At 45.6% G+C, this 18753-nt stretch overlaps 1 protein-coding gene across 10 annotated transcripts in view; it reads left to right on the top strand.

Annotated features, from left to right (window-relative positions):
- The first annotated feature begins 268 nt into the window (after positions 1–268).
- The window catches only part of KCNT1 (potassium sodium-activated channel subfamily T member 1), a 200063-nt gene continuing 181578 nt past the window's right edge, over positions 269–18753 (top strand). For 4 of the 10 annotated variants that reach the window (XM_083485744.1, XM_083485750.1, XM_083485753.1 and 1 more), the window contains exon 1: positions 270–1010. In XM_083485744.1, the coding sequence (XP_083341870.1) occupies positions 817–1010 (194 nt within the window). In that variant the 5' untranslated portion in view covers positions 270–816. Of the gene's footprint in view, positions 1011–8781; positions 8937–8965; positions 9022–18753 lie in introns of those variants that run through there. The other 6 variants (XM_083485752.1, XM_083485755.1, XM_083485754.1 and 3 more) reach the window with 3 other exon arrangements.

Raw genomic sequence — 18753 nt, forward strand, 5'->3', positions numbered from 1 at the left:
TTAAACCCAATCATCTAAAATTCACTCGGCTTTTTGCACGAAAATTCTTCTAAGTTTGGATGCAGCAATGCTTCGAATGCCAGTTGCTGGAAACCACAGGAGTGGGCTGGGGAAGCACTCTTGCGCTCGGGGTCCTGTTTGCTGGTTTCCCACAGACTAGATGTTACCTTAAGCTGCACGCTTCTCGTCCTGACCACTAGATGCCGCCACAACGCAACAAACCGATCCCATTCACCCCTACACAGACCTCCAGGAAAAGCCAAGTTAAGAGGAAGAAAAGGCTTATGTCTGTATATATGTGTGATTTTTGAGACCGCGAATCTGACATCTTTTTTTTTTTTTTGCAGACGCCTTTCCTTGGATGTAGCTGTTCGCGATCCCTCTGCTGCGGTCGCCCAGAGGGATGGAGGGAGGTGAGAAGGATCACACCCCTCCAGCTGTTTAATGGCCCTCCTAGGAGGCAATTGTCTGGCCTTTCGTGGAGCTGCAACTTCTTCCCTTCTCCAGCCTGACTTGTTGATTGTTTTGTGTGTGTCCTCGCTGCGCCCGGATCAGGATCGCGAGGCAAAGGCGCGTGGGATCGCTCCTTGCAATGCGCGGCCGGAGGAGCTCTAGGAGAGAAGACTAAGCGGCTATTGCCCTTCGCTCTTGATGTCACGGCACCCAGGCTGTGGTTTAGCTGCGACCGGTGTAGCTCTGGGGGGCGGCCAAGAGCTCTCCTGGTGAACAGGTTCGAGCTCAGGCAAGGTGGGGGAAGGAGGGAGAGAGAGAGAGAGACGGGAGCATCATCTCTAAGCAGGCGCCCGCGGCCATCCTATGCGCTGGTTGATGCTGGCAGGCGCGCCGATCCGGACGCGAGAGATGCCTTGCCCCGGAGAAGGACGAGGGCTGGCCGGGGTCTACAAGCCCACCTGCGGCCGCAGTGGTGGCCAGCAAGCGGAAGAGACCCAATCCTGCCCGGAATGCTACACCAACCAGACCTTTCTGTTTGACGATGGAACCTCACGGAGGTAAGGAATAAGAGATTTATTTTTATCACTTAGATGTAGCTGTATATAATGTCAAGCGTTGATGACAAGCGTTTATACATTATTACTTAATGAGCTGACGATATGCACATTTATTTATTTTTCAAAGCGTTAAGCGGCACTTCAGGCAAGTTTGTTACAGAGCCCCGGAGGATGCAGATTGTTAGCTAAAACCAACGAGTTGCACCCCGCTGTTTGTCCTACTCAGAGCAGACCCACCGAATTGAATAGATGGCTAATAAAGGTCCTCTAATTTCCGTAGGTCTGATTAGACCATAGTTGGATTCCAACCTGCTATATTTATTTCGGTGACTAAGGTAACAGAGGAGAGAGTCCTGCCCTAAAGTAGGAAACAAACGTTTTTGTCCTGGGACCAGCACAACATCCCGCATAAAATAACTGTATCTAGGTGTGTGTTCAAATCACACACGCATCTCAATAGCCTTTCAAGCGTAGGAGCTGCTTGACGGGATCAGGCAAAAGGTGCACCAGGTGATACTTGTCTGACAACCTGTTTCCAAAAGTCATCACCCTGGTACTTCTCTGGGAAGAACACAAGAGGCACAGAAAAGGCAGCCAGCTGTGGGAGTCAGATAGCCACTTCCCCCGTGTTGCATGTCTGCAGCATCCAATGGCCAGGCCAGAGGTCTTCTGCCTGTGAAACCAGGAGATGGGTCAGTATGTGATCTTGAGCACAAGGGGAAGACATGCCTCAGAGTAGTCTGGTGTCCTTGCATTCACTGGCTGCCTTGGGAGATCATGGGAAGCCACTTGCTCTCTGTTGCTCCCACGGCAACTGGTATTCCAGGGTAGACTGCTTCTGAACAAGAAGGTTCCATGAAAGGGGGTGGTAGGGCGTCTGCTTTGCATACAGAAGGTCCCAGGTTGAGTCCTTGGCCTTTCCAGTTGGGGTTGGGGAATTGCCCTGCTTGAGATCCTGAAATGCCACTGCCAGTCAGTGCAGAAAAATACTTTGTTTAGATGTTTAGTGGTGTCCGACTCTTCGTGACCCCATGGACCAGAGCACGCCAGGCAGTCCTGTCTTCCACTGCCTCCCGCAGTTTGGTCAGACTCATGCTGGTAGCTTCGAGAACACTGTCCAACCATCTCATCCTCTGCCGTCCCCTTCTCCTTGTGCCCTCCATCTTTCCCAACATCAGGGTCTTTTCCAGGGAGTCTTCTCTTCTCATGAGGTAGCTAAAGTATTGGAGCCTCAGCTTCAGGATCTGTCCTTCCAGTGAGCACTCAGGGCTGATTTCCTTCAGAATGGATCGGTTTGATCTTTTTGCAGTCCATGGGACTCTCAAGAGTCTCCTCCAGCACCATAATTCAAAAGCATCAATTCTTCGGCAATCAACCTTCTTTATGGTCCATCTCTCACTTTCATACATCACTACTGGGAAAACCATGGCTTCAACTATACAAACCTTTGTTGGCAAGGTGATTTCTCTGCTTTTTAAGATGCTGTCTAGGTTTGTCATTGCTTTTCTCCCAAGAAGCAGGCATCTTTTAATTTTGTGACTGCTGTCACCATCTGCAGTGATCCAGAAAAATACTAAGCAATGGCAAATATTGGCCTGACAGGCTAGAAGGCAGCTCTCTGTGCTTTTATTTAAACCAGCTCTTTATTCAGAACAATGAGGACTGGAACCTTAGTTTGTTGCTAGGGGAACAGATGTAGCTCAGTAGTGGAGCCTCTGCTTTGTGTACAGAAGGCTCCAGGTTCAATTGCCAGCATCTCCTGTTTGTTCCTAGGATCCATGGATCTTATACATGAAACTGTCTGGCTGTTAAATCAAGGAAGTTTGTGGCTACATTGCCTAGTCTACTACAACCTTGCCAGGCAGACCAATCTTGTTTTTTCCTGTTCCCCTGCCCTGGTTCCAGCTTTGCCACCCTTGCTTCTCAAAGAGACTCTGTGCCTTTATTAAGATGGCTGATTTTTCTTTGGGGTGCGAGGGATTTGAGAGAATACTCATGCCTCCCTCTTTTGTAATTTTATTTTTCATTTTCTCATTTATAAACTTATAATAGTACAAATTTACACATGCAATTTAAATTACCAGATATTAATACTGACCCCCTCCCCTCTTATGTCATATCTTTTATCACTGCATATCCAATTTAAATCAATTTGTTACTTATCCTTTATTTATTTAATTTGTTTCACTGCTCATTTTTAAAATTTAATTCTGCTAGGTCTTTTAAGCTGTTTGGAATGGTTTTTCAAATAGTATTCCCCATTCTAAATCAAAAAGTCTATCTTCTTGATTTCTTATTCTTCCGGTTAGTTTCTACATACTCCAACAGTTTTTGCTGCCAATCTTCCTTGGTTGGGACTACTTCTTCTTTCCATCTCTGGGCATATATAATTTGAGCGGCTGTTGTTGCATACATAAGTACAGTCATACCTTGGGTTAAAGTAGCTTCAGGTTAAGCGTTTTCAGGTTGCATTCTTCGGCAACCCGGAAGTAACGGAACGGGTTACTTCCGGATTTCATCGCTTGTGCATGCGCAGACGCTCAAAATGACGTCACATGCATGCACAGAAGCGACAAATCACGACCTGTGCACGTGCAGACGCGGGTTGCGTTCTGCTCAGGATGCAAACGGGGCTCTGGAACGGATCCCGTTCGCATCCAGAGGTACCACTGTACACCATAACACGAACCAGAAGTCTAACAAGAGTCTCTTGCCTGCATCTCCAAGCTGTGAAAAGGCTCAGCTGATGACAACATTCTCTAAGTCAAGTTAAAATTCCCAGAGAAGGTGGAAAGAAGCAATGTGTTTTGGGCTGCCTGATAGGCAGAAATCAAACAGGTGCAGCTTCTTGGACCCCCAGTGGCAAACTGCTTTGCCTGTTGCAGTTTAAGCTTCCACAGATGACGACTTGTCTCTTTCCCCTAACACAACTTTGTTAGAAGATACACTTGGAGAAATGCAAAAGCCTTCTCCTATACATCATACTGTTCAATGAAATTCTCCTATTGGTTCAGGTGCAATATATATACCACTGTAGTGTCTTTTTATATGCCTAATTTATGTTGGGATAGCGGATACGCAGGATATGAGACCCCGGAGAGCTGCTGCCAGTCAGTGTATCATTTACTTATCTATTTATTTATACTCCACATTTTCCGCAGACCAGAACTCAGGGTGGCTTACACAAATTAAAACGGCACAGATAGAATACAAAAAGCTAAAAGCATTTATTTATTTACAGATAATCATTAAAAAGTAATTAATTTCTAATAAGGCTAAACCAAACATTAAAATACAGGTGGTAAAAACAGCACAGCACTAATAGAAGCCCTTTCTTTAAACTAAACAAACCAGTCCATTCCCAAGGGCCTGCCAGAATAAAACAGCCTTGCCGGCAGAAGGCCTGCAAGGAGGAAGCCAATCTAGCTTCTGTAGGAGATCTCAGAGCATGGGCAGATTTCTGCTCTTTCAAGGTAGTCGTGCTCTTTCAAAGTAGACAAGACTGAGCTAGGTGGACTCATAGCTTTCTGTGCTCAAAGGTGACATGCTATTATTTGGGAGCTCATTAAGGAAGAAAGTTGATGACTGGCTAAGGTTTGGGATTTAATCAGCACATCTATTTAGTTTGGGGATAATCAACAGCCTGCGATAGATAACTGAGTGCAGGGGTTTTTGTTTTGGTGTGTGTTGATATGAACGATTTCAGAACGGAAACTGGTATTCTGAACCAAGAGATAGAATGGAAAGAAAAGTCATATTGTTATAACATTGTTATTATTGTTATTATAATAAGAGTGTAGGAACTGTATAGTTTGGGGAAAAGTTATGATTTCCTTTTAAAAAATGATGATCTGAAAAAACATAATTGCTAAGTATCACTGGAAGAATTCCAAGTTCAAATGCTGCTCGTTCGGAATGCAAATCACACTCAAAATGTACCACAGGAAAGGAGCGAGCTGAGAAATTTTGCATGTGGAACATGCCTTCTGCTCTGCACTGGAGTGGACTTTTTTTTAAAAAAAATCAATAACCACCAGCTGCAGCAGCAACAAGCTCAGCCAAACAGGTGCTGAACCAACCCCCTCCCTGCTCCAGCACCAAAGCTGGCATCTGATTGGTCAAGCTCATTGTCACTCATGTTGCTTTGAAGAAGCTGATGGTGATGGACTGCTAGTGCACAGCTTCTTGTTGCCATTGTCTGGATTCTAGTTTGGAAATCCCTCCCCCTCACCCTGCCTGGCAACAGAGCAGTGGGACTTATGCCCCAAAGTCCTCATTGCAGCCAATAAGGCTCCACTCCTGGTGCCATATTTTTGAGAGCTTTGATGGATTGTCGTCCCATCCCCCTGGAGCAGGACCGATTTTTAATGACGGCCCCAATACCAATGGAATATTCTTTCTTGTTCAGTTCCTTTGTATGCCCTGCTCATGAAAAAGGTGAAAACGAAAGGGTCCAATGTTAAAGGTAAAGGGACCCCTGACCATTAGGTCCAGTCATGGCCGACTCTGGGGTTGCAGTGTTCATCTCGCTTTATTGGCCGAGGGAGCCGGCATACAGCTTCCGGGTCATGTGGCCAGCATGACTAAGCCACTTCTGGCAAACCAGAGCAGCGCACGGAAACGCCGTTTACCTTCCTGCCAGAGTGGTACCTATTTATCTACTTGCACTTTGGCGTGGAACGGCCAATACGTCAAGCAAGTGTTTCTCTAACATGGACTTACAACTCCAATCATCCCTACCTATAGCAGAACCAGTAGTCAGGGATGATGTGAGTAGTAGTCCAACCACAGCTGGAGACCCAAGTTTGAGAAACACTGCTTTAAAGTCTGCTTTGATCTTTTGATCCCAGTACGTTTCCGAGCATAATTCAAGGTGTTGGTGCTGACCTTTAAAGCCCTAAACGGCCTTGGTCCTGTATACCTGAAGGAGCGTCTCCACCCCCATCGTTCTGCCCAGACACTGAGGGCCTTCTGGTGGTTTCCTCACTGCGAGAAGCCAAGCTACAGGGAACCAGGCAGAGGGCCTTCTTGGTAGTGGCACCTGCCCTGTGGAACGCCCTCCCACCAGATGTCAAAGAGAAGAACAACTACCAGACTTTTAGAAGACATCTGAAGGCAGCCCTGTTTAGGGAAGCTTTTAATGTTTGACAGACTATTGTATTTTAATATTTTGTTGGAAGCCGCCCAGAGTGGCTGGGGAAACCCATCCAGATGGGCCGGGTATAAATTATTATTATTATTATTATTATTATTATTATTATTATTATTATTATTATTATGTAACATCCAGAGCCATGGTCCGCTCATCCTTTAGGCCAGGGGAGGCGACTGCCTCGGGTGGTAGGGATCCATGAGGGCATGGGATCCAGCTTCCAAGGAGTGTATCCTCTGCTGCTGCAATGGCACAACCTCTTTGGGGGCTGGATCTGCCTCCTCCTTTGGCCTCACCCCACTGCCGGCTCTATACGGCCTAGACCCTCGTACCTATGGGACTGCCTCTCCTGGTATGCCCCATGGAGGACCTTAAGGTCCGCAAATAATAACACCCTGAAGATCCCAGGCCCCAGGGAGATTAGACTGGCCTTGACCAGAGCCAGGGCCTTTTCAGCCATGGCCACAGCCTGGTGGAACATTCTCTCACAAGAGACCAGGGCCCTGTGGGATTTGACATCTTTCCGTGAGGCCTGCAAGACGGAGCTGTTCCGCCAGGCCTTTGGTTGGGTTCAGTCTGATTCTTTTCTTTAACAAGCATTAAAGAGGCCTCCTAGCCCACTTACAGGTCTTTTATAAGACCATTAGTAACAGTTGGCCCTGGAGAATGTTAACCACTTTCAATTTTACCTGTGGACTGCATCTGTCCAGATTTTAATTTGCTCTGAACTAATTTTAAGATGTATTTTAATTAATTGATTGCCTGTTTTTATGTTCATATGTTCTTTGTATACTGTGTTAGTTTTGTGGGGTACAAATAAAATAATAATAATAATAATAATAATAATAATAATAATAATAATAATTATTATTATTATTATTGCCTCTGCAAATCAGAGATGCTGCTGGCCTTTCCCCACCCCTAGGAAGGAAATGGCAGAAGCTGTCTTCTGTGGTCTCCTGGGGTCTGTGTCTGCCCAGTGTGATTCAGTGCATGCCCCTTTCCACTTCATGAGTACCTTTGATTCCCACTTCAACTGTTAGGTAAGGTTGATTTGATTCCACCTCTTGTTCCCAACATAGATCTTCACTCACTGCTTATTTCCAGTGTAGATCTTTCTTCCTTTTTTAAAAAAAAAATGTTTATTGAGATTTTACACTAAACAAAGTTTTTTAAAAATTACACATAATTAAACCAACAATTACACATACAAAAAACAAAAAACAAAAAAATGAAAGCTAACAAGGAAGTTACCAAAAAAGAGTCCTAAAAAGAAAAAAGGAGAGAGAAAAGAAGAAAAAGAGAAACAGTGTGATACAAAATACAAAAAAACAGGTAGTTGAAAAAGTCGAAAAAGAAAGATCTACTCATGGGTTGTTGTTTAATAGCCAAATTGTCCCAGGAAAAAAGGTCAGCGCTCTCCGGCAACAGCTGCGCAGCTTCACTCCACGGAAGTAGCGATCGACTCTCAGCACTGCGTCAAACCCCCGTATTGCTCCGGAGCCCCTTGCAGGGTTCCCTTGCAAATTGGGAGCGCGCTGAAGGTGCCCGCCGAGTCCCATGGTCACAGGCTTCACCTGCCTGTGGTTTTCGATGGGGTCCCCGCTTCGTCGTAGTGGCAAGACCCGATTTCCGAGGAGCAATTCCCTCAAGACTAGAGGGAATCCGCCATTGACGATGGCACCGCCTCCGGAAGTTCCTCATAGATCTTTCTTCCTCCATTGGTCCTGATGTAGATCTTCACTCACCTCTTCTTCCCTGGTGGGGGAGGTGTCATTTTGTGGTTAGCCTCATGTGACAAAATGTATTGGGATGGCCCTGCCCAGAACCCCAAATTATTTAAGGAAAGGGACGCGGGTGGTGCTGTGGGTTAAACCGCAGAGCCTAGGACTTGCCAATCAGAAGGTTGGCGGTTTGAATCCCCGCGACGGGGTGAGCTCCCGTTGCTCGGTCCCTGCTCCTGCCAACCTAGCAGTTCAAAAGCACAAAATGCAAGTAGATAAATAGGTACCACTCCAGCGGGAAGGTAAACGGCGCTTCCGTGCACTGCTCTGATTCGCCAGAAGCGGCTTAGTCATGCTGGCCACGTGACCTGGAAGCTGTACACCGGCTCCCTCGGCCAGTAAAGCGAGATGAGCGCCGCAACCCCAGAGTCGGCCTTGACTGGACCTAATGGTCAGGGGTCCCTTTACCTTTTATATTACATTACATTAGCAGGTCCTCTGTTACTTTGATGCTGTGGTGCCTAAATAAGGTTGCTGCCACCCTGTATAGTGTCTTCCCCACCCCAGTAGGATTTGGAGCTTGCAAAATTATTCTGTATGTGTGGCAAAGATAATTTCCATCCCAGCTTCCCGTTGTCATTTGCTTATGTTATTTGTGCTGCAGGACAGAAGCACAAAATCAGCTTTCCTCTCCCTTGACTTTCACTTATGGGAAAACTGTTTGCCTTAGGGGAAAGCCTCCTGGGACCTGTCAAATCCCTCTGTTGACCATGTAAGGGAACTCCGGATGGCAAAGGAACAGGAATGAAGGCAGCACGCTCTTTCCAAAATAACCTGCTCTTAAAGAGGTTGTATATTGGGTGGGGGGAGGGGGAGGAAGAGGAGGAGGAGGAGGAGGAAGGTGCAACTCGGATTTCAGAAGAGGCAATGCCTTCCAAGTGCTTCTTCTGGAACTGAGGATTTTCTGGAGCAGTATTGAGTTTCAGAAGTACTTTGTGGACTGGAATCTGGGCAGAAAATGTAGCAGTTTTATCTCTGATTGCGGTGGAGGTAATTCAACTTTACACCTTCTGTGGGGAAGAGGCATCGGGGTGCCCGTATCGACTGTCTGTTCCCACAAAGATGGAACTGAAAGGTAATATTTATAGCTTTCTATTTATAACTGGTGTGTAATACAAATAATGCATGGATCAGAGGTGGGTCCACTTATCAACAGAGGACTGCTGCCTCAGAATTTGGGATCTGGCCTATATGGTTAAACTTACCAATATTAAAAGAACTAGGGGAGTTAAGAGAACAAAACGATTTATTTGTGCAGGGCTGGAACTTGTTTATTCAGTATTAAAATGATGAGATGCAGAATACAGTTTGGTGGCATGCCATGTAAGGAAGAATCTGATAACAATGTATATTGGTGATTTTTTTTTAAAGCAACCAAATAAAAACAGAACAATGCTGTTAAAAGCTTTATTTAAGAGAGGTGCTTGTGCCAGCCCCCCCCCCCCCCAGCTTTTTCCAGAGGACAAACAAGGCTGGGCATTTGGCTAGCCATGTAAAGTTTGGCATATATAGCAGTGCAGGAATAAGTAAGTAAATAGTATGGTAATATATCTGCTTTTCTTTGGACCACATCAGCAAGGCCAAGAGGGGAGTCTTGTCGCCTGAGCAGTGCCCAGGCTTGCACCCCGGGGAAGTAATTTCAGTGCTGCTAACATAGCAGTTTGACTTCATTCCTGGAGGCGCATTCCATGGTTTCTTGAGACAGATGCATGCCAACCTGGCTGAATGAATGAATGAATGAATGAGTAAATAAACTTAAGGGTTATTACTCCTGGCAAACAAACCATTCTGAGCACAGACTTACATGTGGCCATCATGGAGTCGTGAGACGAGCAAAGCCTGAAAATCAAACAGTCTACAGGTAGTTACTGCGGGGAAAAGCATCAGTGAGGGAAGAGTGGTGCACATAATTTAAAAAGAATAATACAAAGAATAAGAACAATTTTAAAAATCATCGCTGAAACAACAAAAAGCCCTCCTTGAAATGCCTGCAGATATAAGAAACTCTTAGTCAGGGGTCAGCAAAGTTTCTGTGGCTTGGGCCGGTTCACGGTCCCGCAGACACCACGGTGGGCTGGAGTGCGCGCACACGCACACATACACAAACACTCTTTCCAGTGCTGAGGAGGCGTGTGCAGCTCCCCATTGGCTGCAGGAGCTTCCTGCAGCCAATGGGAAGCTGGTCAGCATCGCAGAAGGCGGTGACTGCTCTGCTCCGTGCTGGTTTAGCGCAGCGCACGGGAGCCAACCGAGTGGGTGATGGAGGTCCCTGAGCGGGCAGCAGGAGTCTATGGGCCGGTTAAACGACCCTCATGGGCCGCTTGTGGCCCATGGGCCTTAGGTTGCCAACCGCTGCTCTTAGTCATATGCCTGAAGTTCAGCGAGGGTTTCCATCTAAACTCAGTCACAGAGGCATATCTAGGGGTTGGCAAAACCAGCCCTGGACAGGAGTGCAGGCCCAGCTCCCCCCCCAAAAAACCACCTACCAGACTATGTAGTGTATGGTGGATATGTTTGTGGTGATGCACGACCACAGTCCCAGAAAGATAAAATGTGAGAGAAACCTACCATACCTCTTGCACCGTGCCACAAAAAGTGTGCAATTTTTTTCCACCCTTCCTCTTTTGCCTCAGCCTCACTCCAGACATTTTGAGTACTTGGGTCCTGTAAATGTGGTCATTTTTAATGTGGCTATTGCGGTAAAGTGATTCTATTTTATTTTACTGCGGGGTGCCAACACAACTGTGCCAATACAGCTCCTTGCCAAGGGCTCAAGGTATCCGAGGTATGCCTCTGCTAAGTCAGGAGGGAGTTTGACAAGCTTGAACCACAAAGCTGAATGCATGACTTAGTTGAGAGCCATGTATCTATGGCATGGGGGGGGGGCAAACAACAAAAACTCCCTCAGATATTTCAATTATGGGGCAGGAATGAATGAATTTATTATTTCGGTCACAGACCAGTTCCAGCTCACATACAAAATCAGGGAAGTCATGAAACACAATAGGGATACATTTAAATTGGCAGTGTGGGGCAGAAATATAAAGGACTTGGTGGTCCTCAACTCTCCTGGAGTCAAGTTGTTAAGGGCTTTGTAAATTAATACAAGTACCTTGAACCTGGCCCAGTAACATGTGGGTAGCCATCACAAGGTTTTGAGCACTGGATTTATGTGCTGGGTAGGAATAATATTTCCTGATGAACAATCTGCAGCATTTTAAACCATCTGGAGCTTCCGAACCAGGTCAAGTGTAGCCCCACGCAGTGTGTATTGCAGTAATCAAGTCTTGAGGTTACCAATGCATGAATCACCACAGCCAGGCTGCCCCTGTTTACAGTTTGATGATAGAAAAGTCTGAAAATGGGTAAGTTTGACATTTTGTTACACCAAAGACCCCACCAAAGACTCCAATCTTCCTTCCTTCCTTCCTTCCTGAGTGGGCAATTGGGATTGACCTTTGTCTGCTCTGTGTCAACACCTTGAAAGCTGACCAGGTAACTGCCGTGATTTCACAAGCTAAGATCTACAAATGCTTAACCCAAATCCCCAGTTGGAGTGTCTTCAGGTGGAGTTAGCAGACTCCAGAAAGTCCACAGCGGAAAGCAAATCTGCAGAGCCCGTTTGCCAGGAGAGACTTCTGAGTCCAGACTCAGCTGGGATCACCAGCTCACCAGCAGCATGTAAGAAAAGCTTTCTGCCTGTATTAGTTAGTGGCTAGGGCAAGTCTAGGAGTTTAAATTGAACATCCCTGCCCTCTGAAATTGACTGCAATGCCACATTCAGCATATTACTTTCTGAATCGTTCTGTTTGTTTGGGGGAAGTGCGCCAGGTGTGATTTGATTAAAATCAGCTTCTGCCAACCTTGTGACCTCCTGGTGCCTTGAACTATAACTCCCATCAGCTCCAGTCAGCACAATATGATAATTACCGTATTTTTCGCTCTATAACACGCACCCGACCATAACACGCACGTAGTTTTTAGAGGAGGAAAATCCGTAGGCATGCCACCTGTAGGCATTCCCTCCATAACATGCACAGACATTTCCCCTTACTTTTTAGGAGGAAAAAAGTGAGTGTTATGGTGCAAAAAATACGGTATTTCAGTTTGACCTCTCCTTAATTGCAAATAGTCTGTCTATTTTTAAACTGAATTTGTTGCTCTAGGACAACCGAGCCCTTTTAACTCACTTCAATGGTGGAAAGCGAAATTTCTGCCTCATGCCTTCCCACAAAATATTGGCAGCATGGAGGCAAAGTAACTCTCCATGAACGAGAACATTAAAACATAATTAGTTTTATCCACTGCTAGTCATACTCAAACTAGACCTATTGAAAATAATGAACATTATTATTAAAAGTTTTCAGTTTACCAGTTTTGTAAAAACACACTACACATTGTGTGTTCGCATTGATTAGAAGTAGGCTTGTGTTAGGGAAACAGCCTTCTCTGGTGCTGATTTAAATATGAAACCTTTGTATTATATATACTGATTCAGGATACTTGATGTAATTAAGAAATTGCTTATTACTTAATTATTATTTTTAGTTAAATCAAAGTTGAGTGTTAAAGAGCATAAATAAGGAATTGATAGCCGCTGTGTTAAAGTTTTGCTCAGGTTTAATGAACTTTCAGGTCAATGCCAGTTCCTTGCAACAGAAAAACAGATGCGAACAGTAACTGAAGAGGATTCTCTGTGATTTAGAACCCCAGATCATCCTGTGGTTAAGTAAAGTAGGATGAAAAAGGAGGAAAAAATGACAACAGTTATTGTCATTTTCCATAGGGAGACATAATTTTAACCAATGGACTTGCCAGCTCTAGCACAGAAATCAATAATTATAAAATAAGGCATTAATAGGAGGTAAGAAGAGAACTCAACCTTTCTTTGCTCCCACTCCTTGAGCAATTGAGGCAAATCCTTGATGGTTGCTGTTATTCAGACATGTCCTTCATTGATAGAGATCACTGCTTTCCTACCTGGCTACTGAGTTTGTAAGTCTGCATGTTTTGCTGTGAAAAGGTGTGATTGCTTTGTTTATTTTCTGTTGTGGAATAAAATATCCTTATCTGTGTGCATCAGTGTTGATCTGGTTGAGACATTTGCTGAAGCCACAAAGCCAACATATTGGGAGAGATTTCCAGGGATTTTCAGCAACCTTTTAGCCCTAGCAATGTGATCCATTAGATCCATTAATATCAGCGGACCCGCTTTGAATAGAAGTCGGTACAACCTGATGATAAGCTGTGAGAAGGGATAGTATAAAAATTCCCAAGGCAATATTTTAACTTCAACAACTTTAAAGTTTAGTAAGGACAATAAGAATAGCTTTAAAATGCCAAATCTGTTGCTGGACAAAGCTCAAGGTGTTGGTACTAATATATAGGGTCCTATATGTTCCTTGAGAGACTGTATTATCCCTTATATACCCAGCAGGTCACTGTGGCCTGTAGGAGATTTTCTCCTGCTAGTTCCAAAGAACTGAGAAGCAGTGGCAGAGGAAGCGGAGGTGCGGGGGGCTGCAGCCCCCCAAGGGGTCATCACTGAGAGGGAGTGTGTGGCAAAATGAGTTTAAAATAAAAAATTTGGCTCACGAAACTTTTTAGGAGTGATGTGGTGGCGTAGGTGCCTGCAGGTTCCGCGCTGCCTGAAACGGCAGTGTGGGACTTGTGTCTGCCTACTGCCTCTCTCTCAGCCACCCTACAGCTGAGAGGGAGGAGTGGAGAGGCTTGCCCCGCCCCCATGGACAGATCGCCCCGCCCCCGGCTGCAGGACACGCCCCCCCACCAGGCACCCAAGCGGCTAGCTATGCTGCTGCTGAGAAGCCTGCTATGTTAAGGTTACCAGATTTTTTTCAAAGAATCTTGGGACACTTTCTTTCTTTTTTTTGAAAAGAGAAAAAAAAGTTTTTTTAAAAAGGAAGACGTAGTATCTTCTCTTCTGTGGTCTCCTCTGCTGCATGGCCTTCCTCTGGGCCCTGGCCTTGCTCTCTTGGAGCTCCAAGAGAGTGCTAGCAGCCGTGGGATAGGCTCGGCCACATGTTCCTGCCCTACCTTAGCGGCAGTGGCGGGAGCAGCGGGGCAAGGTCAGGGCTCCCCTCTTTTTTTCTCCTCCTCTTTCTCTCTCTTCCTTCTATCCTCCTTCTCCCTGTGTTGGCTCTGGGGTTTTCTGGGGTTGACGTGCCGGGCGTCCCCGGTTCCCCCTTGGCAGTGGCAGCGGCAGTCTCAGGAGCCCGGATCAAGCCTGGTAGTGCAGTTGGCTCTGGCTGGCTTCAGGAGCTGCTCGCTGCTGTGGCGCCTGTCATTTTGCCTCACCAGAAGTCCCCATATGATGTGTCTTGTGCCGTTGAACCAATCACGCAACATTCATTCCCTACTAATAAATCTACCACACTTTAAAAATATAAATCCAGGGATATTAAATGAAATCCGAGGACATTCTAGGGATGGATTTTGTCCGGGGACAGCTTTGTAAATCTGGGGACTGTCCCCAGGAAACGGGGACATCTGGTAACCATATGCTATGTGGAAGAGCATTCCTGTTGAGATATGACAAGCACCCACTCTCAGCATTGCCCAACAACAACGGAAGACATTTTTGTTCCAATACGCTTTCCCAGCTGGATAAATGAATCTTTGCCATGAGTGTCTATTTTGTATGATGTAAGTTTTGTTTTAAAAATATCTGTTGGTTTTTTGGGCTTATCAGGGTTTTTGTTTTTGTTTGCTTATGCTGCTTTTATTGTTGCTTTGAGACAACTGTATAGAAAGAGAATAATAAATCAATGGTGATGATAGTAATACTGCCTGAGAAGATAAAATGGGTCTTTACCTGTCACCAGAAAGACTGCAGAGTAGGGCCCAAGTGAATCCCTATAGGGAGAGCATTCCTTAATTGGGATGCCAACACCAAAAAGACCCCCTCTCTAGTAGCTGCTAGCCATACCTCCCTTGGCAGGGGGCGCCTGGATAAAGGTCACCAAAGAGGATTGCAAGGTCTGGGAAGGGATGTGTGCAAAGAGGCAGCCTTTTCCAGAACCTTGCTACCAGGGCCTTAAAAAGGACTGGATGGACTGGAAGACAGTGCAGATAAGAAAGCCCTGACATAAATATGATCAAAGCACCCAGTCCCAGTGAACAACCTCATAGCCCTGTTTTGAACCATGGTGTCTGGCTCCCTTTGGGACTGGTAGGGTGGAATGCAAGGAGCCCAACTGTAGGTGGCGCCAATTCATTCCTGTTACATTCCCAGACTCCTCCTTGCTGCTGAGTTGTATAAGGGCAACACTGTGACTAAGAAGGAGAAATCTGATAGCACTCTCTCTCCTCCCCCCCCCCGCCCGATTAGTTGTAAGTAGGAAAGCAGGCAGGTGGAAATTTGAAAAAAGAAGAAGACAAAACCCAATAAGTATTAATTGGAAAAAGGCAATCAGGCAGGTTGGGGCCAGCTGAGGGCAGGCTGAAGTTGGTGGGGCAGTAACCCTTTCACCCTCGTGGACCGGCTTCTACTGATTTTAGGCTAACTGATGTTCCTGGAGCATCTTCCAAGACAACTCATTGCAGATATTTGTGTGTTAATAATAGTAGTGCTCTATATCAGTGGTTTCCAATTAGCTAATTACTGAGGAACCTCTATTTTTCAAAAGCCAAGCCAGGAACCCCCTCCTTTGAAAAGTTTGATAACACTATGGTTGTTACCTGTGCAAAGCAATTTTTTGAATAAAATGCTGGTTAGCCCCTAATAAGCAAAGGATTTTAGGCATACATTCCTGTATACCTGAAGGAGCGTCTCCACCCCCATCGTTCAGCCCGGACACTGAGATCCAGCGCCGAGGGCCTTCTGGCGGTTCCCTCATTGCGAGAAGTGAGGCTACAGGGAACCAGACAGAGGGCCTTCTTGGTAGTGGCGCCCGCCCTGTGGAACACCCTCCCATCAGATGTCAAAGAGATAAATAATTACCTGACATTCAGAAGACATCTTAAGGCAGCCCTGTTCAGGGAAGTTTTTAATATGTAACGCTGTACTGTTTTTAACACTGATTGGGAGCCGCCCAGAGTGGCTGGGGAAACTCAGCCAGATGGGCGGGGTATAAATAAATAATAATAATTATTATTATTATTATTATTATTATTATTATTATTATTATTAGACCATAAAATTTGTGATATTATCACAAATTGCCTAGCCCCAGACAGTAGGAAAAACTTGTCTCCATTGCTCCACTACAACTAAAGAAAGAAAGAAAAGTAATTGTGTACCTAACTTGCAATTACTCTATATGCAGAAGGCTTTTTATATGAGAGAATATTCAAACATGCTATTCCTTACTTCTAATATGAGATGGTACATCTTAGCAATGGATGTTGGTGATCTGACACTAAGTAAAAGCAAAACTAAAGACGTGGAGGTGGGACCAATTTGGAAGGTCCGCCCCCACCACTTAATGGATCCAAATGGTTTCCAGAGAGTGGTAGGGGATGCTTTATCCCATGTTGATGGCCTTTCAGCTGATTCCCTGGTGATCCGCTGGAATGCAGAGTTAACCAGGGCTATTGACTGTCTGGCTCCGAAGCGCCCTCTCCGATTGCATGGAGCCCGGACAGGACTTATTCACTGTGTATGACTGGGCCCTGTATCTTGGCTGCTTCTTCTTTCCCTAAGGTGGAAAGTAACAGTCGAGATAAAGTCCAGTCATTGTGATATATCTGCATATACCAGTATTTAGCTGCTGATATATCACAAAGTTGAAAAGAAAGTATCGCCCACCCCATCACTAAACTAAATCATCAGAGGTTGAGCTGTTGTGCTAATCATAGTGGCAATGTGCTTAACTGCTTCCCCTGTTGGACTTCCAAGATGAGACATGAATCCCAAACTCATCAGGCAAGATTCACTGAAAACCCTACCTAAAAGCAGTGGGAGAGTCCTCTAAACTTGTTGTTGTTGAAAGCGATTAGAAGTTCTTTTCAGTTAAAAAGTAGAGAGCGAGGAGAAGGAATCCTTTACATTTTTAAAAATGATAAGCATGTGAGCTGTTTGCACTCTCTCCCCCTCTCCCCCCCCCATTGCAAGAGCCCTAAGAAACTGTGCCAGAGGTTTGTGCCCAATCCCAGCTCACTTGCCATTCAGCAAATATTTCACAAGTTTTTCCCCTACCAGGAAGCAGGCACTGGTTGTGAGCAGAGGCTGGATGACTCATAGAAGGCTCTCACTGTCCAATTAGCAAGACAAGCGAATTCCTGGCAGGGGGTGGTGCTACAGACCCCCTGGGTGTGATCCACGGACCCCCAGGGGACCCCTAATTGGGAACCACTGCTCTAGAGGGAACAAAGTAATGTGCTGTCATTGGGCAAAGTGTACGTAATGCCACCATCTGCATAGCACTCCTGTGGGTGCCCTTGGGGAGAAGGGTCCACTTCAAGGAGTTTTTTTAAATTAATTAATTAATTAATTAATTAATTAAGTTTCTATTCTGCCCTTCATCCAGAGATCACAGGGCAGTTTACAATGTAAAACACAAAAATATATAGCACAATAACAAAGACAACAGTATTATTATGATTTATTATAAGCCTCTTCACAAAACCCTCACCAACCAGAATAAGGTTGCATGTGCAGCACTGTCCAAAGGAGCCAGTGTCCAGCATGGAAACATGATCTAGAGGCAAGGTGAGGCACCACCATCAGGTCCTCAAGTAACGTGCACCAATGCTAGGCAAGATCGTCTGACCAAGAAGCCAGGGACTTTGGTTATTTCCACCTGTTGTAAGACTCCCAAAGGATGCCTTACATATTTTAGTCCCCAAGACAACACCCAAACCACCCCTATTGGTAGTGAAGCCGTTTTATGAAGTGCTTGCTCATGAGGAGACCTCTTGCTCATGAGCCGTGTGGTGACTTCATAGATGTGTGCTATGTTGTCTTTCTTTGACCCGGACCTTTCTCAAGGACTGGGAGCCCCTTCAGGGGTCACCAACAATGGTCACAGGGGACCTCCTTGCTCCTCCAAGTCTTCCACTTGTGGGTTGTCCAGGGTTCTTATGAGAACCGTTTCTGGTACCAGGCCTGGGCTCAGCATGAGCGCTATTAAGCATCCATCTGTGCAGCCTGTCTAACTGATGACTGAAGCTAATTCTTTTAAATTCTATTAGGGCTGATAACTGCTCAGACCAGGCATCTCCTGCTGATATTAATAAAGCTGACTCCATTTTTAAAAAAATTATGCCAGGGGTTGAGTTTTGCCTCTGAGCAAGTCCTGTTTTTCCCAAGATATATTCCATGCTCTACGGAATTCCAAGTTGTGCCATTTCTCACAAGAGAGATAGGCTGACTTGAAGATTGACTCTGAGCTACTTGCAAAATGACCTAGTTGTGGAATCAGAAATGCTGGGTTGGGTGGGAGAGAGGGAATGAAACCCATCTGGAGTACTGGATCTGGCAGCCAAAGTTCATTAGAGTTCAGCTTCCCTATATCCAAACTGCACAGTCAGAAAGTTGTGCTCCCGTCTCCTATAACTCAGGAGGTTGGCAAGCTTGATGGGGCTCAACTTCTAAACAGAGGTGTGAGCCAAAACCTGACCTTTTCCAAGTTGCCAGCTTTTCTGCTTTGGAATCCTCATACTGAATATCCTTTCCATGTTTTCTGGGTGGGATTCATCTAATGAACGAAGCCCATCAGGCAAAATGGGGCTTTCCTTTCTCCCCATGTTGAGAAATTCCCCCCAGCAATGTGTAAGGAGGGGGGGGCGGCGATCACACAGGGTCCCCGGACGTTTCACCTTCTATTGATCCCTGTGCCACCACTTT

Source organism: Podarcis liolepis, assembly GCF_965112155.1.
Source record: "Podarcis liolepis genome assembly, chromosome: Z".
NCBI classification, from domain to species: domain Eukaryota; kingdom Metazoa; phylum Chordata; class Lepidosauria; order Squamata; family Lacertidae; genus Podarcis; species Podarcis liolepis.